This window comes from Camelus bactrianus, chromosome 1 (genome assembly GCF_048773025.1).
Source record: "Camelus bactrianus isolate YW-2024 breed Bactrian camel chromosome 1, ASM4877302v1, whole genome shotgun sequence".
Classification (NCBI taxonomy): Eukaryota; Metazoa; Chordata; class Mammalia; order Artiodactyla; family Camelidae; genus Camelus; species Camelus bactrianus.
The window spans coordinates 60,514,625-60,532,635 of NC_133539.1; the positions used below are offsets into that span (position 1 = coordinate 60,514,625).

Here is an 18,011-nt window from a genome sequence, read left to right on the forward strand (position 1 = left end):
AAAAAGAGTGAGAAAGTTCTCTCTATATTCATATGAAAAGACAGATTTCCAACTATACTAAATGAAGAAAAGCAAGGTATAAAATAATGTATATAGAACATTATTTTTGTAAAAATAGAGGAGAGAAGGATTCATTTAAAAGAGTAGAAGGACTCATAATGAGAGCAAAAATTCACAGGGTATATATCTTTATATCATTTTTAGTTTTGAACTCTGTACATACGTTATCTGATTAAAAATACATGAAATTAAAATAAAGTAACAGGCATGTACTAGAGAGGACAGTCATTGCTCTTAACCGCGCACGCTGACTGATGGATAAGAGGTGAAGGGAGGTAAAGGGAGGAATTAAAGATGACTTGTAACTATGTGACCCCATTGTTTGGGGGGCTGGCGATGGGAAGGGGGCTGGGGAGGACTTTGTGGTGTTCCAACAACATAGAAATGAGCCACAGCTCACACAAAACACATTACTGAGAAGTAGGGTTCTGTTAATTTCTCTTGTCACCCTCTTGGCTTAGGAATGTCTCCTCTGACTGTTTCATGATGCAACCAAGTTGTATCAGTTAGGGTTTGGGCTGTGATGAGCAGCAGGGAGCCCAGAGGTGTGGGAAATCCTCACAAAGGACCCCAAAGGGAAGGTGACTGTCCAGGACAGAGTTAGAGCTGCAAGGACCAGCTCTCTTCCTCACCCAGAGATTCTTTCTTCTATGCCAAACTTGGAGGATCTAGAATTTATTTTGATTAAAGGTTGTGGCACTCCCATTCCCTGCTATGCAGGGCCCACAGTGCTGCTGTGACAGTGAGCTAAGCCAGTGCTAAAGGACCCTACGTGGCTGTGACATTGACAGACGCTTTGCCCAATGGCCCCAGACTAAAGCAGTCAGAGGACAGGGGTGCCTTCTTGTTTCTCCCCGCCAGGGAACTTGATCAGCGGCTCTTATCAGAAAGACTTAAGCAATTTATTGGCCAGTGATCAGGTTAGTGGCAACGTGTACATTTCTCAAAGAAAGGTTCACTCACCCCCTGCCCCAGACAGGCCAGCGCAGGAATCACTTTCTCCTGGGCAATGCACTGCAGGATCCGGGGTGCTCCATAGAGGCCTCCCATACAGGAGGCCAGGGACGAGATGTATAAGCCCAAAAGGAACAGGAAGCCCACTAGGGACACCTGTGTGAGGAAGCAGTTTCATTATCCAACGGCAGAACCCATTTATGCTCCTCTCTGCTCCCCTGGCACCCACCCGCCCACACACCATCTGTTAAGTCCCCCAGATTCAACACACTGGACGTATCTCCAATCCCCTCAGCCCCACCCCACTTCATTCCCCCCACCACTATTTCAGCTTGGTCCACCACCATAGAGGTTCTCAAATTGAATGGGCATCAGACTCATCTGAAGTGCTTGTTAAAACACAGATTTCTGGGCCCCACCTCAGAGTTTCTGATTCAGTAGGTCTGGGGTAGGCCCCAAGATTTTGGATTTCCAACAGGTGCCCAAGGGATGCTGATGAGAACGGCCTGGGGACTATCCTTTGAGAACCACTGGCCAACGACAATGCGAAGTGGCTTAGCTCTGCCAACAATGAATCATCCCCAAGCCCCTGCCAGTGTGACCTGAACTCACATCTGATCATAATGCCCCTGCTATAGAAATATCAATGGCTCCCCACCGCCCTACACACCTGGCCCTTCCTGGTCTCTGACTCTTCTAGCCCCACACCTTGCACACTCAGAGTCTTATGAGCATGATTTCTCTGCCTGCTAGAACCCTCTGTTCACATCCCTGATCTACACATTGTCTGTCTGTCTCCCAGTTGTGCTTCAAGACTCAGCACAAACCTCCCCTCCTCCAAGAGGCCATCCCCAGCCCCTCATGTCAGTGGGTGCTACTCAGGGCTCCCCTGTACCTCAACATCAGATTGGGGAGCACCAAGCACACTGTATCCTCGACTGGTTTCATTTCCACAGGGCTCCAGACTAGTTCATCCAGGTACATTTAGTGCCAACACAGAAATATAAAAGCTGAATGAATGAATGAGATCCATGACCCGTATGGCCCACAAGGCACCAATAGATAGGATAAGAGAAAGAAGTGTTGTTCTGCTTTGGGTCAACCTACAAAAGATCCATGCTGCTGGCCACCCACTCACCCTCCTAAGCAGGACCTCATCTGTACCCACAGGGAAGGCTCTCTGCCTTCTTGAGTATTTGAGGTGCCTTCTCCTTTCCATTTACATTAGGTAAATGGCCCCAACTGTGTATTCTAAGTGTTCATTTATCCAAATATTACAGAAGAGTTAGATTTAATTCAGCTTTGTCACTTACATCCTTCTCCATGAAGACTCACCTCACCCCATTTTTTACTTCCTTGCTTTAGCAATGCACCAGGTCAATGGCATCAAGGTACACTGAACACTGCCTAGACCTCTTTCCTGGCCCATAAATTATCACCAAAAAACTGCATCAGCCAGGATTCTTGGCTGGAATTTTTTTTTTTTCAAGAATATATTTGTAAGATACTGGAGGTTCACAGAATTATCAGGAAGCTGAAAGATCAGGCTTGGAAAAAGGCAAGTCCCAAGCCCAGAGGCACATTCAGACTCCTGACAAGGAGAAGTCTGGCCAAGATGCTACCAGCCCTGCAGATGAATGCTCACTAGCTCTTTATCTCTGCCTCATTCATAACATTTGGAGCATCTCATGCACCCAGCCTTGGTCTCATGCCCTACCAGGGCCACAAAGGGACAGGCAAGAGTCTGGTCATTTGGGCTCCTGTGATATTAAATGGGGCTCACTCCCCTCAAGACCACACATAGGTGGAATCACCCCCAACTGGTCAGGGAGGCGAGAGGTTTGATGGATAAGACTATGCTCCACTAGACAGCCTGTCTTGTCCTTAATTCAGTGTGGATTACTTCTCCCTAAATGCATTACCTCATATTTATCTCCAGTGAATCTCCCCTCTTTTCTTCAATGTCATGGATTTCTTATGTCCATCCCACCCCACCCTTCTTACTACTTTACCACTAGGAGAAATCCATGTCACCTAAGGTTTCGCTCACTTTATTTGTGTGCTCTGATGGCATGCTACTCTACCCCGTGGTACAGTTAATTACGCTCGTGGCCCATCCTGCCAGCATGCCACATGCCTGTGTCTCCTGCATCCTGCCCCCTCCCCACCGCACCTAACAGTCTGGCAAACGGATCAGCAAGTGCCAGCTGACGTCGTAAAGCTTCATGTCTTCACTGGGATTTGTGCCCTGGCCTGGCCGACTTACAAAACTGTTAGATAAACTGGCCCCAGTATCAGTCCCGGATCCATCCTAAGATACAATCATTCATCTATAACCTTTGTTTCTGTCTTCTCCACCAAATGCATCCTCTGTTGACTATTTTTTTTAATGGACTCTGTGATGACATTTTATCAAAAGCTTTTTGAATATTTAACTCCGTAGTTCTCCACTCTGGCCATAAATACGAGGCACCCCTGAGATTCTGCTTTAATCAGTATAGAGTGGGGCCCTGACATGGTTGATGTTGCAAAAGCCCTCCAGGTGATTCTAATGTGCAGTCAGGGTGAAGGCCACCGGCTATAGCAGTGTCTTCACTGCCTCCTCCCCGCAGAGGATTCTCCAGCACAGGCAGGCATGGTACCTCCTCGCAGAAATGTTACCGCTTCTTATCCAAACGGTTATGGACATTTGAGTTGAAAAAAATTCTTTTTCATTGATAGCCTGTCCATGTACAGTAGATATGAGCGGGCAGGAGACTGCCAGGCTGGCGTCCTTTCAGCGCTGGAACTACCTCAGGAACCTGATGACTCTCTGGCAGCAGAGACCACGCACAACACGGTGACCTTCATCCTGGCCAGCCTTCCCACGACACACCCTGGGATTCCCGCAGAGCCCATGGGCTGAGGGCCAGAGGGAGGCTCATCCAGGTGTAGTGACTGATGTCCAGTTCATTCTCAATTATGTTTAGAATAGCCTGTTCACTTGTCCCTCTTTAATATAAAACTGTTATTCAGTCAGTTTTCTGAAAAATAAATGAAATTCTGAAAAAAAAATGAAATGAAATGCTGGTCCTTGTGGTTGGCTACATTAGAACAATTCCATTCTCTCTTCCACCTGAGCCCTGTCTCTTCTTTTCTGTCACCCATCCCCCTGTGGAAGGAGCACTGACTGAGGTTAGATGCCTGGCACAGGGCAAGGCTTTCCAGGTACACCAGTAAACTCCACAGCTTTGCTCCCGGCTTGCAGAATTTAATCACTTTCTGTATTTATATGGGACTGTAAACTTGCCACCGGTGCCAGTGGAGGTGGCAGTGAGAATCTATTTGAGCAGATGTGTGTCAACAGTTCTTCAGAAAAAAACAAAAGGTGCCCTTCTGTCACCCACCTGAGTCATCACTCTGCCTTTCTAAAATATTATCTGGGGTGTGAACTACCCTAATATGTCTTTTACTAACTACTGAGGAAAATCATTAATTCGCCTCTCTATCCTTGGTATTTTATCTCAGGTCCCACTGGAGTTTCAGTCATTGCGAGATCCCACCGAACCACTGGCCGCTTGCTCCCTTCTCTTGAGGAATTTGAAGTCATTTCCAAGGTACATGTCCTGCCACATCTAATTCCTGTGGCCTCTTGACATTACCGAGGAGGACATCCTGAAACCTTTCCCACCCCAAATTCATTCACACGTCAGTGTCTCAGCAGATCCCTCGTTTCCTTCTGCAGACATGAGTTTTCTAATACTGTCCTCGTTCCACAAGTGGACCGATGGCTCAACTTTCAGCCAAGGTTTCTCTCTCACTTGACAGCCATTGCCCGTGAGGGAACAGAGCTGGCTTCACCTCCCGAGAGGCAGGGCAGCGGATGGGCAGGCGGGCGGGGTGGCCGATGCTCAGCAGCTGGCGAGGCTCACCTGCCAGCCAGCAGCCCTGCCACCACATCGTCCCCTCACGCGCAGCTTGTGAACATGGGAAATTCTGACTGTCACATCCTAGAATGATTAGGGTTTACCCCATGGGAGACCCTATATTTAGCAAACGTGCTTTTAGGATCCTTGTCCTACTCAGTCTGTTCTTATTTTGCTAGTAGCAGGCCCCAGGGCTCCTAAAATACTTGGCCTTTTTGATGTGTGATAAACTTTTTTTTCCCTTGGGCTGCATACAAGTATATTCTGAAGCAACTATTTAATCTATTTAATTTTACCCCTACTAGTACTTGCTCTTTATACAATTCTTTTTTCTACAACCGAATAATATTGGGATTGACATTTTTTTGTTTGGCTTTTCTTATTCAGTTAAACATGTGGATTCATAGCAAAAAAAAGTCTCCCCCTTCAAAATGTGTCCTCTCCATAAGGGTGTCCCCTTAGAAGCGTGTGGGGGAGACAAAATGCAATAAGCACCCACTGTCTGCACCAGATATCATGCTTTACAGAGAGCACTTCAGAGCCACCGCAACGTCACTGGGTTTGTTAGAAAGCATAATGTTATGGAGACTGACCCCCTCCACAGCCAAGAAAACGTTCCTCTGGGGTAGGGCTATCAAGTGAAGAGGAACTTCTGGGAGAAACTGTGGGCTGGGAAGCCAAATAATCAGAAATAGATCAGAGAAGCTGCAGGTAACCCAGCTGCAGGTCAGTGGAAAGGAACGCAGGGCAGTTGGCCCTGAAGAGAAGAGAAGTGTTCTGACAGAGAGGAGAGTGAGAGAGAGAGAGACAGACAGACAGAGACAGAGACAGAGACAGAGAGAGACAGAGTGAGAGAGCGCGCTTGAGAGGTGGATGTTGCCCAAACATGAGACCCTCCGGGCACACAGACTAGACAGGGGAGCTCAGAGATGGGCCAGCTCAGAACCCAGGCCACAGCTAAGAAGTGACAGCGAGGTGACCAGTTCATTAACACCACACAGGGGTGGGAAGTCATATCAAGTGACCACCTAAGGAGACTCACTTGTCCCTCCCAGCCTCTCACACTGCCCCTCCTGGTCTCCACATGCTGTGGGGACAACTGTCTGTGGCCCGACTTCCTGCCTGAGTACGGCCCCTGCGACGGCAGCCCCGTCGGCCCCAGGGAGGGACGCAGGAGGGCAGGAAAAGAGAAACACGGGGTCCTGGCTTTGGGGGGAAATCCGAGTGGGCCCCTTTGTGAGGCGACACAGGGGGCAGCCTACCAGGGCACTACTCTCGTGGAATCAGCCTGGTTGGTTCCGTCCCTGTCCCCTTACTTGCTGTGCCAGCCCCTGCATGCTACAGAGAATCCAGAGCCCTGTCTTATCTTTCTTTTAAAGGCTTTTCAACTGCCTGTTCCAGGAACCAGGCCCTTTTCCTCTCCAAAAACCAACTCTCCACCTCTTACCGGGTGTGCATGTAATGACACTTCCACACGTTACTGCTAGGCAGGGTTCAGCAGATGCCCCCCACCAGCAAAGTCCTTGCCAGCCTACCGTTTTACTATCTGGGACAGATGGCATTTCAAACAAGCCCCCCTGCCCGGGTCATGAATCTACTATTAGTGGTGGAATTTCCACCCACGAAGTCTCACCCGTGCTGTCCTGGAGATGCTCTTACTCTCTTGCCGTTGTGGCCTCCCTTGGACACAGGCTGCCTGCCCTCCCACATGCCCACTCCTAGCTTCCCTGCAAAGCCGGGGAAGGAGCCAAGAGAGCGGCCCCAGCCCAGGAAACCATCTGCCTCCTTCCATCCGGATCAGAGTCTCTGCGGCTTGAAAGGACCTCCGTGGGGGACCCCACCAGGAAGAGCCGGCTCCAGAAGGGGCAGAGCAAGCTGGCCACTGGCACGCTGCAGACAGCAGCCAGCAGCTCCCTCGGTCCAAGGGCCAGCTGCCCGAGGAGGCCTTTAATCCCTCTAATGCAGCCAAGCTTTTCATTCCACAGTAACAGAAAAGGCCCCCGGGAGATGAAACACAAGACGGCAGCCAGCACGGAGGTATAAACGAGGGATATTGATTCCTGCCCTGAGGGTAAACCTTGTTCGTTGTGGGGAAGGTGGGGGGGTCCAAGACCTTGGGCCCTGGGGGGTGGGTGTCAGTGCTCTCGCTACCTGAACTGCTCCCCCTTTCGAAACCTGCTTGCATGGTAAGGCCAAGACCCCAGAAAACACCGGCATCTACATGCCTTAAAAAGAAACCTGTGCTATCAAGAAACCTGTGAAAATCAAGCCCAAATGTAGCTCTAAAAGGTAAGTTTAGAGATTCTGGCCCGGGTTGCCCCAAGCAGTGCCCCCTTCATGCATCAGCAAGGCTGCTTTGCAAAGTCTCACAGCAAAGAAAAGGGTACTTTCTCCCCAAAACGAGCAGCGATACTCAGGAGTTAACTAAGAAAACCTCCCGAGCCTACCACCTTGCTCTGACGAAGAACAGGAATTTCAGGGCCCACCTTCCCCCCGGGGAACTTAAAGGAAGGTAGGAGTTTTAGGGGATTTCCAGTAAAGTGCCTGGAAGTCTTATTCTCTTGGGTTCTCAAGATGCCAAACAAGAGTCCTTCACTGTTCCATGACCTCCAGCCTGTTAAGGGGCAGCTGTGGAACATGAGGAACTCACTAATCTTCTGCGGGCAGGGTGTCCGGCTCAGGAAACAAAGATACTGCAGCCAAACGCACCTGGGCCACCCCGTGGGGAGCCGAGGGGGCAAGGGGCCTCTGGCCCTGCCTCCTCCAGGCCTTCACCTGGGCACTGGGCTTCCTCCATCTCACTCCACCTGGCCGTCCTCTTTTCCATCTACCAGCCTCCCCATTCTTACCAGTTTCTTGTGAGCAGCACTGTCTTCTCACAGAGGAAGGGGAGGCTATCGGCAAAAATGAAGAGCTGCTCCAGCTGGGGATTTTGGGTGACCAGAGTCTTTGTTTCTGCCCTGATTTTTGACATGAAGAGATGCTCGTGTCCTCATTATTATTAGTCACCTGCATGCATGTACCTTTGTTACCTGGGTCTACAGAGCCACACGAAGGACCTGTACCTCTTCCATGGTTTTGGCCCCCGTACTTCAGTCCCAGGCCCAAGGCCACATGGACTCCCAGGCAGGGCTGCCAGGCGGAGGCAGCTGTTGCTGCTCAGAACCAATCAATGGCCCACAACCTAAGCCCACCGGGCAGTGCAGGACTCACCCACCTTTTCTGCTATCAGGAAGTCATAGCGAAGGGCCTCTCGGGTGCAGATGGCGCCGAGCAGGAAGACAAAGACTATGTATAGAAACCACCTGCAAAAACCCAAGAGCAGAACAGAGCTACCACCTGACTTCGCTCGGCCTGAGGATTCCCACAGGGACCTGTCCCAAAGGGAGGAGACAGGCCCACCATGAGGCCTCCCCAGATCATCTGGGGACACTTTCAGTACTCTTTCTCCTCTAGTGTATTTCTTATATAGCATATAGGTATATAAACATGTCACTGTTTTGCCTCCTTCTTACATTATGGAGGAAAACACACAGAGGCTGCAGGGATGGGAGTGGCCCACCTGGCCTCGGGGTGGCCCAGATGCAGGCCAGGCTTGACCGGCAGCCCCACACCATCATCCTGATGCAGAAGAACAAGCTGACAATCTTTCAGGCCCTGAAGTCCTGCTGTTCCTTGGCCTCTAGGTGACAGAGAGCCAAGCCAAGTGTGAAAAGGCCAGCAGTGACCTGGCTCTGCCCCCAGGTGCCCTGTGACCTCGAACAAGTCACATGCTCCCTGTGGCTTCATTCCCATCTGGGCAGGGGGAGGAGGGGCCAAAGGCTCCTCTGGTGGCTTCCCAGCTGCGACAAAACCAAGGCAGGGCCCTTTCTTTCCTTTCTTTCACCACACCAGACTCTAACTCACTTTCTCTCTCTCTCTGTCTCTGGGCATCATTTTCTTGGCACAAAATAGACAGGTGCCGTGTGCATGGCTTAGGAGCAACAGTGTACAACAAGTTAAAAGCAAATTCAGCATCGGTGAAATCGACATATTAGCATGTTTTAAACATCACAGTTAAAATAACGCACTTTAACCCTTTTGGGCCCTTGTCATGTCTGGGGTCTCATTACCTTTCACGCCCACCCAGTGAAGGCAGAGGAGCTTCTTCCAGTGGAAGAGAGAGGAGACAGAAGATTCTAGCAAGTCAGAAACAGGCCCAAGGCACCCAGCCTGCTCCCATGGGTGGTGCAGTCTGAACTAAGCCAAGGAAGCCTGCCAGCCCGGGGGCAGTGCAGGGGAGGCACTGGGGGACAAGGAGAGCAAGCCTTTGAGTTCCTACTATGTGCCTTTACACACAGTGTCTCCCCTGCAGTCTATGGGGCACACATTTTCTCATCATCCCATTTTACAGAGGAAAAAAAGGAGGCTCAGAGAGTTAAGCAAATTCCCTGAACTCATGCAGCCAACTAGCAGCAGAGCTGGGACACAAAACCTAGTCTGTCTGATTACAAAACTCTACCTCTTTATAGTCCCTGCAATGATCCTTGAAACTCAATGGTTACAAAAGCCCCAAGTTCAGAAGGGGGTGGGGCAGGAGGCCGAGGAAAAAGGAAAGAAAGGATTCGACCTGCGATCTGCAATCTGCGTTAAGGCGACCCTCCTCCTCACCGCATTCCCAGGCAGGGGGTATGAAAGGGCAATCGTCTGAACCCACCAGACGTGGATTTTCCAGCTGGCTGAGTGTTAAAAGGAGGATTGGAATATAGAATAGATTGGTCACAGTCAGGGCACTCTTAGAACAAAAGGAGCAATCCCTTCTTCTCCCTGGGGTTTTCTCTCCTCTCTCCAGCTGACTGCCACAAGGAGGACTTACGAGATGCCAACAGCTGCGAGGGAGCCCAGGGGGATGCTGGCAGCGGGCTCCCTGAGGTCGCCCCCCATGTTGAAGCCGGCCATGACTCCTGAAAAGACACCCAGATGGAAGAGAGGGGTGAGCGGTGTATTCCATGAACCACCTTGCCCTCCTCGGGGCCCTCTCCTGGAGGAGATTCCAGGGCAAGCCCTCCCATCGGCAGCTCTGCAAACTACACTTCTCAATCTCCCCTGGCAACGGGGGAGGAATCCTTAGGGCGGGCATGAAAGGGACCTTTGTGGGTTGGGTGATGCTGGAGAGGACAGCCCTACCAGCTACAAAAGCACCTATGGCCCAGTGCAAAATAGTGAGAGCCAGGGGCCATCTGGCAGGCCACACAAAGGTCCCGAGGCCACATGCTGAGCTCTGAGCTCTGCCATCCTGCCGGGCAACGCCCAAGAGACGCTCAGACTTAGCAAAGTGCCCGTCACCACCTGCTCAGCAGAGTTCCTCTCCTCTGCTGCCTGCAGACTACACTGGGGCTCAGGGGTCCTGGGGGTACATCCCACCCAATATTCAGAGCCAGTGGCCACATTCAAAGCTCCTGAGCTGCCAAAGAACTCTAACAAACTGCAAAGAACCATCCCAATGCCACCAGCACTGAGTGCCAAGTTCCTCTTCATCATCAACTCCATTCTCCATGAATGCTCATTAAAGCAGCTAGTCATGACAGGGAGGGAGAGCACAGTGTGAGATGGTGAGGACATCACCTCCACACACACACACACACACACACACACACACACACACACATATACACACACACACGAAACCAATAAGACAACGTGTTCCGAACATCAAATGCAGGTCCAGCCCACATGTGCTCTACAAGCCTCACAGCGGGGCGGTGCATCTCAACGTGGCCTTGAAGAAAGACGTACGTGGGCTTAGGGAGAAGAATGGGTCTAACCCCATCATTACGGATTTATGAACACTTTGCACCCAACAGGGCCTGTGCTAAATGCTTTTCGGGCATTTTTTATCTTGTTTAATCTTTGCAACTATCACACGAGAAAAGCAGAATTATTTCCCCTATTTTACAGAAAAGGAAACTAGTGCTAAATGAGGTTAATTAAAATAGCCTAAGGTCACACATTCAGTAAGTGGTCAAGGCCACTGCTGGCCTCTTCACACTTGGCTTGGCTCTCTGCCACCTAGGGGCCAACCCAAAGTCAACCCTGGGCTCTGCTATAATGTTTGAGGTGACTCAAGTGAAGGAGAGTGAAGTGAAAGATGGGGCCAGAGAGTTATAGTGGACCTCTTTCACAGAGTAGCCTGAGTGTTGGACCAAGACAGGGATGTGCCTGGACTTTGACCCAGCAATTCCACTACTAGGGTTGTATCCTAAGTAAACAGTCAACGATATGAGTGAAGATTTATCCAAAAGTGTTTATAAATACTTGTTTATAATAGTGAAAATTACAAACAACCTAATATCTAAAAATAGAGGATTGGCTAAATAAGTGATGATGTATCCCCTATTCTCAGTAAATACCAGGTCTCCAGTATCGTCAGGGATATGCTGTGACATGGAGAGAAACTTCAAAACTATCGTTTCATTTTCAGAGGCATAGTTGAAAGCAGTACATGTGCTCTGATCCCATTGTTGTAAAAGAAAAAAACAGATGAAATAGATGTGAAGAGAAAGGAAAAAGTTTTCAAAATGTTAACAATGTTATTTCCGGGTGATAGAAAAACAGATCCTTTTTTATTTTATTGCTTATCTTGACTTTCTCAATTTTCTATAGTGATCACTTTGAAATGAGGGAAAAATCATTTTTAAAGGTCTTTTTGTTTAAAATGGCATGTTAGGCATATTTTCTTTCTTCTCCTACCCCTCCCTCCTAGATCCTATTAAAAAGGTAGTAAAGGGGAAAAATGGATACATGCCTAAAAGCAAAGAGGATTGGGAGGGGGAGCCTTAAGTAGATGAAAGGTTTCCACAGATGTCTGGGACACAGAAAATGGGGGGAATGATATGGAGTAAAAGGGAAGGAAAAGAAAGGCTTGGAATACTTCTCTAGAGGATCTAATTAAGTTGCCTGAGGAAAACCAGGCTGCTAGTGTGGATGTTCACACCCCAAACGAAGCCCTCAAGAGCCAGCCACACTCACAAACGTACTGCAGTCAGCTCTCCCATGAAGGAAGAACCCCATCAGGGAGCCCCACCCCCACACACTGCAGCAGGGAACCCACGCCAGCGACCAAAGATTGCCAAGTGTATAATGAAAACCAGCAACAAATACATAAATACATGTATGATAAAAATAGAGCCACCTGGGCTGCAAGAAATATATAATCAAGACACAAAGAGAATTTTGAAGAAAACACTAATTAGTAACTCCAGACACATCCAAGAAGAATATTCTACCTATAAAGCAAGATGCTAAGAAAAACAAAAAATAACCTAAGGACAACTTTTGGAAATTAAAAACATGATCACTAAAATTTAACACACAGTGGAAGATCTAAAAGATAAAGTTAAGGAAATGTCCCAGAATGTAAACAGAAAGATGAAAGGGTAGAAATTTTGAGCAAAGAGTAGGAGAAATAGAGAAGAAATCTGGGAGGGGAGTTACAATATCCAAGTAACAGAAGATTCAAAAACAGAGAACAGAGAAAACAAAACAACCAGACAAATAATAGAAATAAATATCTCCAAACTGAGGAAGATACAAGTCTTCAGGTAGATTGAAATGTCCCATAAAGTAGACAGCACAAAGAACAACAACAAAAAAGTCTATATCTAAATGCATCACTTGCACAATTTCAGGAGAAACCCTATTATTTTCAAAGATAAAAACTGAACACTTACAAAGGAACAGAAATTTGACTAGCATCAGACTTCTCATCAGCAACAGTGAATGTTAGAAAACAATGGAGCACTGATTTTTAAATTCCAAGGAAAAACTCTTTTGAAACTAGAGTTTTAGCCAGATTACCAATTAAGTGAAAGTAAAGTTAAGCAAACAAGGGCTCAGAAAATTTACCTCCCATATATCGTTTCTGAGGAAGCTACCAAAGCATGTACTCCAGCAAAAGGAGGATGTAAACCATGAAGGAGGAAAATATGAGATTCAGAAAATAGTGGTGATAACTCAGGAAATGAATAAAATCCCAGAATAACAGTTGTACAGCAGAGAAACCCACAGGGATTAAAGCAGAAGCATGGGGGTCCCAAGAGGGATGCCTCTTGATAGGAATTAGATTCAACACAATGGACAGTATGAGTAACAAACTGAATGATTTTAAGGATATGCTGACTGCACACTTTGTCAACAAGAAAAAAAAAGTTTATTGAAATTCTAGGAAAAGTGAACAAGAAAGTCAAGGTCTAAATACAAAGCAAACTAAAATATGACATGATTTTAAACAACTAATGAACTTTAAAAAAAATTAACCCTTTGGCCACAATATTAGGAACATTCTCCCTTAACTGACACAAGGACCGCATCAGAATTGCAGCAAAAGAAATAAGAATTCTAGCCCACCTCTTGGCTCTTCAGTGAACAGCAGCTACATAATCATAGTCATAATAGTGTACATGTTTATTGTTTTTCACCTTCTAAAGTTACAGTAAGGCTACAGCTAACGGCTACTGGGAAATGAAATGAGGGAAGAGAAATAGACGGAAGAGAAAAGGCACTGTAGGGTGGGAAATAAAATATAAGGCCCAAGATCCTCACTCAGGACTGGCTTGAATGCTAACAAGATTTAATTAGTTTAGTAAGAAAACCTGAAAGGTGAGTTAACCATTAAGACTGGCAAATATTTACATACCAGTTGCAATACATTTTAAGTTAATGCTGTACTTATTCTGTATCTTGTCACCATAAAAGGCAGTTTCTAAGCATTTGCTAAGAAAATCACAGAAATTTCCAAGAATATTGAGCACTTTGTCTTTGAAGTTCCAAAGACTGTTGACTTGAACCTTAAGACTAAAAATCTAATACAGTGTGTGTGTGAGTGAAACTGTTCACTTCAAGTTGTAAACTACAGCTTTCATGAGATTGTGCCTGCTCACCTGCTCATGATCAACTTGTTATGGCTTCCCTGATACTGCTCTAAAACGGAAGGATAAAAGGATCATTCAGTTTTCCTTAAAATCAGGGATTCCCTTAAGATAACTAAAGCATTCTTTGTTACATTTAAAATACATATGACTCTAATACATTATTCTTAAAACATTTCCCACACCAGCAATAAGGAGTAAAGAGATGTAGCCTAGAAATGATAAAACAGAGATTGAAGTGTATTATTTAAAGTTATAAAGGCAACTAAAAATAAAAATATAACTATAAAACTTTGGGAAGTGGATAGAGGAATACGTAAGTAAGCTAGATCTGCTATACTTCTTAGCATGGAGTCAACAGATTAATCGAGTTATGGGTATAGGCATATTGTTTGGTGATACAGTTAGCTCCCAAAGTATTAAAAATGATTAAAAGTGGTTGCCCCTATGGAGGGGTCCTTTGGGTGGTGAGGGGTGGGATCAGAGACTATTGCTTTGTATTACAAGCACCTCTACACTTTTATTTTTATAATGGGCAGGTCTTATTTGGATCAGAAGAGGAATGCCAAGGACCTGCTTACTCTGACCAGAGCTCCTGGGACCACATCTGTCATGGAGGCTCTGTTCAAGGGCCAGGGTCACACTACTTGCTACCAGAATGATCTGATACCAAGGGCATCCCTGGCCAGATCTCCACATTTACCTGATTCCCAGGGCCCGCTAACTTCATCCACTAATACCACCCCTTTTGTCCCAAATTCTGACCCTCTGCCAAGGTTCCACCTGTCACCAGGTTTACTGTCTCACCTGCCTGGCCACACTGCTTCCCACCATCTACAATGACCTCATCCTGCCCCAAGCCCCTGGCAATTTTATGCCCTTTCATTCGGCTTTGTGAGATTACACACTGCTCTTTATTCTTCGCCATTTCAGTACCTCCTATAGTTTGTCATGCCATTTTGTACTCCTTCCTTCAGATCATTTACAAAAGTTAAGAAATGAGGACCCATGAGAACTCCATTGCTATATATGCTTCTGTCTAGGAAAGTGATTGATTAATCCTAATTGCTTCCTGCTTCCAAACAGGTTCTGTATTCATAACAAACAAATGCCCTTTTCTTCTCCCCCACAATCCCTGACACAGCTGATGACCCAGCCTTTGACGAGACGTCCTACTAGCTGGCCTGGTGTCGGGTACGCGGGGATCCTGGTCAGTGGGAACAGAAACAGCTGACACTGACACAGGCCACCCTCAGGGATGGGCCAGATGCAGACAGCCAGGAAGTGGCTGGACAGCCAGGAAGTAGATAAAACAGAGAAGCCAAAAACTAGGTAGTCAGTACTGTGGACACACAGGGCCAGAGACAAGGAGATGGCAGCAACAGGCACCAGATAGAAAGCCTCGGGGTCACTCCCACCGGGGTAGTGGGGGTGCCCTGGGCACACCCGCTACATCAGTTTGCACCCTGTGGCTGTTGCTCCCAGAACTTGTCCCTTGTGGGACTACACAATTCCTGAGCAGATCATCTCTAGTTCTGGTGGATTATAAACGTCTTGCTTGCCAGTAAGATCTAGAAAAATTATTTTGATTTTATACTTTTTACCTATGCTTGTCAAGTGTTATAGAGATTCTCTGGTTTGCTTTCTTTCTGCTTCTGGTACAATTTTAAAATAATATCATTAATGTTATAACTAGACTTAGGGTCAGTGTAGCAGAACAGACACTATTTCTCAGAATATTAGTGTCCAGATATTTATAAATATTGCATTTAAAAAAGGGTTCCACAGAGAAAAAAAAAGTTGGAAAAACCTTGATTAAACAGTATTAGAGAGATTCTGGACTTCCTGGGACAGGTAATATGCTAATTTTCATTGTCTATCTCTAAGAAAAGAAATGTGTAGCACACAGTATTTCCCAAAATTTCTTTGACAATTAAACACTTGTTTTTGTTTTTGCTTTGTTTTGGTGGGAGGAGGTAATTAGGTCTATTTATTTAATTGTTTATTTAATGGCTATACCAGGGATTGAACCCAGGACCTCATGCATGCTGAGCATGCATTCTAATACTTGAGCTATACCCTCCCCCTGAACATTTTTTTAATGAAACATTTTATTCATTATTAGTGTTCCATGGAGCACATTTTATGAAGCACCAAGTGTGCATTTTGTAATTCCTATTTGATCTTTATACTTCTCTTTTTAGGCTTCCTAAAATTCTTTAAAATGGCTAATTAGAATAAATGATTCTTAAGCTGGAAGGGGTCCTAGAGATCCTCGACTCCAATCTTTTATTTTTACAGATGAGGAAACTGAGGCCCAAAGAGAGGATGAGATTTTGCTCACGTTTTCAAGCTAGTTGCTGGCGGAACCAGCACTCATCTTCACGCTTCCTGATCTCAAGTCAGAGTTATTTCCACCATGTCATATAGTCTCTCCATTTCTTTCTGACACCCATGGGTGTTCTTTTGGATTTTCCTTTTTAAAACGGAATAACTGCATGATTAATTTGGGGTTACCTCCCCCACAAGAGTGCGGAACTTATCACAAGCACAACGTATAATCAGTACTACACATTGGTTTACCCACAGGTATTTCCATCACCTGTTCCAAATCACTAGTCTGTGCCTGGTCCCGGGCATTTCCCCTCCTCTTTGGTCTTGAGCTGGCAGTTCCAGGAAGCGGTAAACTGCTCTACCCCAAACCACGTTCTCTCCCTGTATCAGGATGATGATGTGGGCCACGCCTTGTTACCATGTGACTTAGGCAACAGCTTTCTTCATACGGTAAAGCCTTCTGACTTGGTCTTCACCCTAGCCCTAAGGCCTTTTCGCGTCTCTTCACTGTCTAAGCTTTACCACGTAAGGGTGATGGTGTCGGCTGTGACTTTACCGGCGTGGGCTGCTGAGGCTAAACCTCCAGTGCCATCCAGGCCTTCCTGAGCATTGGCATTAGGCTCACGGTTTGGTTGGGTGGCACCAGGTGAACTGGGGGCGTGGGCTTGGTGCCCTGGCTCAAACGTCTGGCCTGACAACACATACGGATGTCCAGGAGAGAAACTGACCTCATGAGCATCCCTAAAATCAACTCTTGATTAAAATAGCCAGTACAAATGTCAGTTAACCACTTACGGACATCTGCAAGACAGTGGTCCTCTTTCTCTCCTCCCCACCTCCTCCACCCACCATGGCGCACACAGAGCAAAGCCTTCACCTCTTGCCTGTTATCACAGCCCCACTTCCCGTCCTATTTTCTTTTTTGATCCTGAAAATGAGAATTTGTAAGGGAAAGCAAAAGCCTAATAGTTTTTCTAAGTTTTCTGTTTTCTGTTAGTTGTTCCTTAAACGACTACTTGCTTTTTCTTAAGGAACTTCTAAGCTTCCTCCTGGGAGCTTTTCCATCCAGGGCCTTAGAAACCTTCAACTTTCTCTTTCCATTTATAGTGTGGTTGTTTCTCTGCTGCCCATTTTCTTTCTTTTTTAAAGTTCATAAATGTATTATTTTTCTTTTTCAGTGAGATAGCACATCCATGCGCTAAAGGACTTAACTTTATCTGCCACCATCTGTTGCTGTTTGGAGGCAGTCGCTCTGCGCCTTGGTCTCCTCATCTGCAAATGGGGATAAGATTATTTACCTTGCAGCACTGTTGTCAAGTTAGGATGAACATTTATTGGGAGCCTAGCACAGCACTCTGGCTGCCTCTCCTTATCTTCTGCCTGATTTCCAAAGCCACACCCTTTTTCCACACCTGGCTGGCTGATTTCCTTATTTAGCTGTTCCTGTAGGAATCTTTCATCCCCTCTTCACTCTATTCTTGGAGGCAGAACTCGTCTCCCACCCTCTTGAAGCCTTAGAGATGCTGCTGAGACAGGTGGTGTCGAATAATGGGACATTCAAACGCTGGCCTCTGGGGCAGGGGCAGCTCGGCACAAACGTGTGTCTTCCCTACCAGCGTCCTCTCCAAAGCACGTGGGAAGCAATAGGGTTCACCACTTTCTGTCGGGGTGACCTTGGGGAAATCATTTCTCTGTGTCTGTGTATCCTCACCTGTAAAATGGATTAATAATACAGCCCACAGAAGAAGCTAGATTCCATGGGGCCTGGAACTTTTAAAAAGGGGGTACAAAATTACAAAAGTGAAGTTGGGACCAGGGTTTTAGAAGGAGGTCATGCAAGTGAAGGACCCTG

The 18,011-nt window shown here is 46.7% G+C and overlaps 1 protein-coding gene across 11 annotated transcripts in view; it reads right to left on the reverse strand.

Annotated features, from left to right (window-relative positions):
* SLC12A8 (solute carrier family 12 member 8) overlaps positions 1-18,011 on the reverse strand; it is a 120,896-nt gene that overhangs the window by 24,509 nt on the left and 78,376 nt on the right. For all 11 annotated transcript variants that reach the window (XM_045519870.2, XM_074364926.1, XM_074364986.1 and 8 more), the window contains 3 exons: positions 9,775-9,862; positions 8,137-8,224; positions 1,024-1,170 (listed from right to left, as the gene is read on the reverse strand). In XM_045519870.2, coding sequence (XP_045375826.2) covers positions 1,024-1,170; positions 8,137-8,224; positions 9,775-9,862 — 323 coding nt within the window. The remainder of the gene's footprint in view (positions 1-1,023; positions 1,171-8,136; positions 8,225-9,774; positions 9,863-18,011) is intronic.